The sequence below is a fragment of the Condylura cristata genome, unplaced genomic scaffold, assembly GCF_000260355.1.
Source record: "Condylura cristata isolate star-nosed mole 26May11 unplaced genomic scaffold, ConCri1.0 scaffold00039, whole genome shotgun sequence".
NCBI classification, from domain to species: domain Eukaryota; kingdom Metazoa; phylum Chordata; class Mammalia; order Eulipotyphla; family Talpidae; genus Condylura; species Condylura cristata.
Genome location: NW_004567140.1, coordinates 9,040,437 through 9,047,297, shown reverse-complemented (window position 1 = coordinate 9,047,297; position 6,861 = coordinate 9,040,437). Strand labels below are relative to the sequence as shown.

The following is a 6,861-nucleotide window of genomic DNA, read 5'->3' as shown; positions in this document are numbered from 1 at the left end:
TAGAACTCATACAAAAGAACTGAAGGGAAACCAGGATCCTACTCTTCACCTCCTAGGTTTAGAAGTCATCAGGTAATTTTAACCTATCCTTACCATGAGCTCTGTAAAGCCTGTATTCCTGACACTGAAGGTATATAAATGATAGTCAAATACAGATTTCACAATTATCTTGTATACCAGGTCTGTAATTTTTAATTAGAATTGACAAAGACACCACACCTTTGAACTTCACAATGTTTAACAGTGGCTTTATTAGGTGAGTTCTTGAAAATCTTCAACATGAAATTCAATTTAATTCACATTAATGTTTGCATATACATTATTAGCAATTCTTAAATATTCAAATCAACCAACTCGAAGCACAGAAGGCTTGCTCTCAAATAACTCTTCCGAGGTGACCAGGAAGACTATGACTTGAGTCCAGTTCTCTAACCAACAACCACTATGTCATCACTGGTGAATTCATACGAGGGAACTTCAAGGTTGAGAGGTGCAGGCCCCTTCCTGATCCTGCCAGATGCATCATAGTGTGACCCATGGCAAGGGCAGTAGTAACCACCAAAATCACCTGCATTTGCAATGGGCACACAACCAAGGTGAGTGCAAACCCCTATCAGGATCACCCATTCAGGTTTCTTTACTCGATCTAAGTCATGCTGTGGGTCCCGCAACTGGGACACTTCGACTGCAGCTTCCTGGTCAATTTCCTTCTTGGTTCTATGGCGCACAAACAGGGGTTTGCCTCTCCATTTGAAAGCCATGTTCTTGCCTTCTGGAATATCAGATAACTTGATTTCAATTTTTGACATGGCCAGCACATCAGCTGAAGCACTCATGCTGGAAACAAACTGAGAGACGACATTCTTGGCAGCATATGCGACACCCACAGTAGTAGTTGCAGTTATCAAATACGAAAAACCTTTTCTAGCCTCGCTGCTCTCTTTTGAAGACTTTGTACTATCTGACACTTCAGCGCGACGATAGTCAGAGAAGTCAGGCACTTTGATGTCTGTATGTGAATAACGAACAGACGCAGGGGCTGCAAGATAAACAGAAGATAAAATAACAATTAGATAAATACCCTGTAAGGACTATATATTAGGAAATGGATCTAAATGGATAAGAAAAAAATCAAATTATAAAACTATAAAATATGGGCATTCCCTGATGTCAGTTGGCATGCCAGCATATAACTAGCTAGTAACAAGATGAAGTCAACTACTATTATATACAGATTGGTATGAAACAATATACTGAATTCCTCCTTTACTGAACACTGTTCACTGATACCAACTCAGTGAATTTAGTTTTAAGTTAAATAGTACTGTAAGTAGCAGTACTTAAAAATCCAGGGGCCTCCCAGGTGGCGCAGGGGTTCAAGTCTTAGGTGCTATCAGGCTATTGCCAGCCACTATGGCTGGTTCTATCTCTGGCCAGGGAACTAACCCACATGGTACAGCAAACCTTTCCTGTCTCACCCACTGCTCCCCTCAGCAGATCTACCTGTTGTGCTCCCCATTCTGCCTCTGATGATTCCTCTTACCCCCTGCACTGCTGGCCTACACTCCAGTTCTTGTATGCATAAAAAAAAAAAATCAACCTGTCAAGACACACAACATAATTACACTAACTTACTCCCATGTTCTCTGAATTAAAATGGACCCTAAAACTCACCTAGCCTACCCGTTATGGTAACATATGATCATCCTAATAAACCAAATGTCTAATTTTACATAACTACCTACCTATTCTCTGAAAGTGCAAAATTTTATAAAATATTGATTGTACTAATTGTGAACCATAAGAACTTTAGTTGCAGAAAACTTAAAGATTTCTATCTTACACTCTAGGATAAAATTAGTATTATTATTTAAGTAAAACCATGAATGAGCAGAGGACATTCTTATCAGCACAGGTAGCTATCAAAGTCAAATGAAATCTCCAAAAGAATCTACCATTTCAATTGAGTAAGAGAGGAAGGGAAGCATTTTTCCATGTATTTCCTGCTTTTATGAGGGCAAAAGCGTCTAGAAAAGTAGTGTCATTTTTTTTTTAATTCTATGCCTCTAAATTGAACACTACTACTGTCCACCCAAAAATGACCAAATGTTTGCATCAAATGACTATTAAATATCATGTAGTGCTTTGGATGCAAGCAGTTTAAGAAAAAAAACCAAAAGATATGACCTCTGCCCCATACCTTTTATAAATGTCTGACAAAAAGTTAACTTAATAATACCAGTTTTATGTGTATTTTAGGAAGCAATTCTTTGCAAGTCGTCTATTCATTTAAGAAATGAACAGGTAACAAGGTTACCTTTAGAAAAAGGGACAATAAAAATGCCTCTAGTTTAGAAAATTAATTTTTAAAAGAATTAAATAATTACAAGATGCATTCTGATGTAAGCTGTGGTTCTAGTTGGCCTAAAGCTGTCATTCTAATGCCTCCCTGAGCAGCCAAACAGTGCAATAAATAACATTAACTACTTTTCACATGGTTCTCAAGGTTAGCTTTATGGAAGCAGTAAGTACTCATATCAAAATCACACTATGTACATTCTGAATAACCCAACAACTTTTAGGAAGTATCAGAAGACCGGTAGTGACTACTTGCGCTTCACAATTACAGCACAGTGACATCACCCCAGGTACCACCCTACCTCATGTCATGATAACCTGTTAGTGCAGACTGGCCTTGGAGTCGTGAATTCCTGTGCCCTAGCACTTTCTGGGATGATACAGGCTACATGCATGCCTAAAAGATAAGGGGCCAAGGCTCACACTACCACCCTTAATCAGGGCAAACACAAATTAAAAAGGATTTGACATTCTTAGCTGGAAATGTGGTGGGGTAAGAAACCCAGTGGTCTACTCATCCACCCTGTATAGCAAGTTACGCTTTACATATAAAGTTATCACACCACACTTTGTGATATTAAACTACCACACTGGGGGAAAAAACTAATTTACATGAGCAATCTGAATTGTGACTTTTAGTTGCAAAGATACTAAATTTAGTTCTAAAGCACAAATCAAACTTATAAAGGAATATCACCTAGCAATGGAGAAAACTTAAGGCATTTTAAAACGGGTGTTTCCAAGGTGACCCTGAGCTGTGTTGAAATCTTCCCCAACTTGATGCAGCGGCCCCACCCCTTCCCTCTACTAGACATCTTTCCGCAAGCCAACTGTCTGTGTTTTAATATGAATTTTAAGCTGTAAGTTGAAGGCTTGCTCTAAGAAAAGAGAATTTACTAGTTCTTAAAACTCAGGTAATTTTTAGATGAAAATATTTTAGCCTTAAGACAAAGTGCAAAGATCTTTCCATCTGAACTGGCTCCCCAACTGCCACTGACAAATACTCTGCACCAACTCCATGCAAAATCCAACACTGGGGATGTGCGAGCCTGCGTGTGTGGGGGGGGGGGGGAGTGAGCTCTGCCCTGGGCCTTAAGATAGATAATTCGCGATCTCAGCAAAAGCACCTGAGTATAAAAGCCGTAAATGCCATTAACAGCAAAGGCGTCCCAAGCAAGTGTTTTACTGGCAGGGCCCCGAGCTGAGATGGAAGACTGGGCATGCAACCCCCACACAAAGCTGCATGGAGAGAGCACTTGAAGCACCCAGAAAGGTCGCTGAAGTGGGACAGTCGCAGCAGGGTGGTCAGGACACCAGACAAGAGCCAAAATGCCAACAGGGCGGCAGCACAGAGGGAGAAGGGCTGGGAGGCCCTGGAGATTTTGGCGGACCCCACAATCCGCAGGTTGGGCAGCCACCCTGAACCAGGGCGCCGGCGCAGCCGAGCGCCGAGAGACGCCCGGGCGCCTGAGGCAGCACCTGCATTCAACGACCTTGAGCCTCCGCGCTTTCTCGCGCCTTTAGGCCGGGCGGGGGCCGCGCGGAAGGGCGGTAGGGCGGCCCTGCGACCCCCACTGTTCTGGAGTTTATCGGGCCCAAGGTGCGGGGAGCTAACGAGTTGACACAAAGTGCTTCCACGTCACATCTCGACAGTATCTTGGAAACGGACAAGGCCGTCATTCCACGGCCCGGTGAATGGAACCTCTAGAAAGTTTGTTCCAAGTCAAATGACCTGCTGGCAGCAAAGTCTCGTCGGGCTCTGAGGGTCTCCGGGGCTCCAGCGCTCGTGCTTGAGTACAAAAGCTGGTCTGCCGGGGGGCGGTCTGGCCTGCTGGGGGCCCGGACCGGCTTACTGGACTCCCCTAGAAGCCGGGAGCCGGCTGGCGAACGACAGGGCAGCCCCGGCCCCACCTCCTGAGCCCGGGCGGCGCCGGAGCCCGCGCAAGGCCGCCCGGCCCGGGCGCTGACCCCACACAGGCAGGCTGCTTTCCCCTCACGCCCCGCCCTTCCCGGCTGCCCCAGGCCCAGGGCCGGAGGGAGCGAGGAAGGGGGCCCTCGACCCCTGCTCGCTCCCCTCAGCCCGGCTCACCATTGAGGCCCACGGAGGCGGTCAGAGGGCGGCCCGCGGCCTGGCCACTCAGCGACTCTCGGCACAGGAAAGGCCGCTTCACGTCCAGCACTGGCGGCTCCGAGGTGGCGGGCACCGCGGCCTGGGCGAGGGGCCGCAGCGCGCCCGCCACCCCGCGGGACGTTGCCGACAGGACGGGCGCGAACGGCCCCGATCGGGCGGCGACCGACAACATGGCGACAACTGCTCCAACCGCTAAGCCGGTCACAGGAACGACCTTCCGCCTGAGGCGCAGGCGCGAAGAGGCGGAGAAAGCGCGGCGTCAGTGACGTCCACGCGCCGCCGACGCTGACGCCCTCACGGGGCGGGGCGAGTCCCGATCTACGCTGCGTAGGGGCGGGGCTCGGTGCACCCGCTGGGGCGGAGGCGGCGGCCGCGGCGGAGGAAGTGGTGTCCAGGCAACCGCGGGGCGGCCGCGCGCGGTGGCTGTGAGCGCTCCAACCGGCCGGGAAGGAAAGGGCTGGCGCTACTGGGCTCTGTGGAGCGATACCTTCCTGCAGGGACTTCGGGATGGGCACAGAGAGCGCGTCGCTGACCCAGGCCTACTGAGAGTTCTAGAATGTGTGCGCGGCCACAGATGGCGAGCAGAGCCCACGACTTGTGTGTTTATCATCATTGAGGAAAGTGAGAGCCTTTCACAAGGGGAGACTGTGTGAGGCCAGGACGATCATGGACGGAGCTGTAAGCACTCATGTGTGATCGAGGGCGCCGAGGGGTAGGTAACTTGGGAACCAGGCGCGGGGTGCCTCAGGTGGCCCCTCGGGCTCCTTTCTGTGCTCCCTGCTGCGTGCTTGCCTGAGTGAGGATTGAACAGCTGGTCCCCGAGTTATTTTCTCTCACTTGTCAGGAACTTACTCCCTTTTTAGTTCACTTCCACACTTGTTAAGCGCAAATGCAAAGTCTTAGCATGTAGTTGAGTCTATAAACGTTTTTTATTTAATTGAGTGGCATTAATTTTCTGTGCACACTGCTTTCCACGCAGTGACTACACTCAAATCAAGATGGCAAGATGGCGAGCGACTGCAGAGAGAGAGAGAGCCCAAGCTCCCTTCCTAACACGCACAACAAAACTGTTGCTACTCAGATTCAAAGAAAACCTGATGGAAGGGTCTATGTTTACACAATAGGAGCATCAGCCCTGCTAAAAGGGGTTGGAAGAACTTTACAGTGACTTTACAGGGCACTAGAATTCCAGAAGGGAGAAGTCGCTTCTGGGTGAGGCCCTAAAGCAAGAGTCTGGGCTGCCAGGACCTGACTGCCTGGACCGAGGCGTGCAAGAGGCAAGAGCAGGCCGCTGGGTGGAGGCGCTCTGAGTGGAGAGCCGCAGAGGTGGGGCCCAGAGCCCAGAGTACTGGTTTGAATCTGAGGCTCGTAACACAACGCTATACTCTGACCCGGCCCGAATGAAACAGGATCAGAAAGGATGGGCAGATGAGCTAGGTAATAATGGGGTGCCAGGACACCCACCTGCCTGGGTACTAGGATTAGAGCCGCCCAAGAGCCCCAAAATGCTAAAAGCCAAGACCAAGAGCTATAGCAATGCATTGCCTGGATAATAGGGGCTATAGGCTATCGCCAAACAAAGACAGGGCCAGGTAGAGGACAGGTCACTGTGGGTCTCACCTGCACGCAACTGCAGGAGCCCTCAGGCTCAGGGAACAACCATCATGGGGTTATTTTAGAAATGGGAAACAGCCTACTGTAGCCACAAGCGGCTGGCTAGCTTACCCAGGGAGTGTCCACCAGCAGTGCAAGCAGAGTTCCGGTCACCAGGCGTGCCAGACAGCACTCGCCCATAGTGATGGTCACTTCTGGCCCCCCTGAGGTGGTATCAGGGACACCAAGTGCAGCAGCTCTTAGGGACACCAGCCCAGGGCCTTTGGTGCTTCCTGACAGCAGCCTCTAGCTTCTCTTCCCTCTGCTGAGGTCAGGTACTGAGCATCAGCTTCTGGTCCTTCTGTCCTCTCCAGAGGCCTGGAACGAAGGCTGGCACAGAGCCTCTGCTCTGCTGACCCTGGCTATATCCTCTGTCAGGTGCCCACCCACAAGTCTGATTGGACCAGTTCTCAATCCTGTGGCTGATTGGACCAAGCTGCACCGATCAGCTAATAGCTCACACCTGATTGGTCCAGTCTGTGATCCAGGGAGTAAGTTGCTAGGCTCTGAGAAGCAACTGCCACAACTGCCATGTTGATGGAGCAGCAGGTGTGAGAACAGCACTGCTGCAGACAGCTCCGCTGAAGCACCTGGGTTCCGGAACAAGAGCACTTAACTTCCCTATGGAGGAGGCTACTACTGAAGTCCAGGCTGGTATATTCAGAATACCTGCCATTCCCCATAAAGAAACACTTCACAATAGGATTTCAAATTCCTGA

The 6,861-nt window shown here is 49.5% G+C and overlaps 1 protein-coding gene across 1 annotated transcript; it reads right to left on the bottom strand.

Moving 5' to 3' along the window:
- Positions 1–227: 227 nt before the first annotated feature.
- LOC101625587 (cytochrome b-c1 complex subunit Rieske, mitochondrial) lies at positions 228–4,716 on the bottom strand. The gene is made up of 2 exons (XM_004693604.2): positions 4,448–4,716; positions 228–1,039 (listed from the first exon to the last, which is right to left on the bottom strand). The coding sequence occupies exons 1-2, from the start codon at positions 4,659–4,661 to the stop codon at positions 429–431; spliced, it is 825 nt and encodes a 274-aa protein (XP_004693661.1). The 5' UTR covers positions 4,662–4,716; the 3' UTR covers positions 228–428.
- Between the last annotated feature and the right edge of the window lie 2,145 nt (positions 4,717–6,861).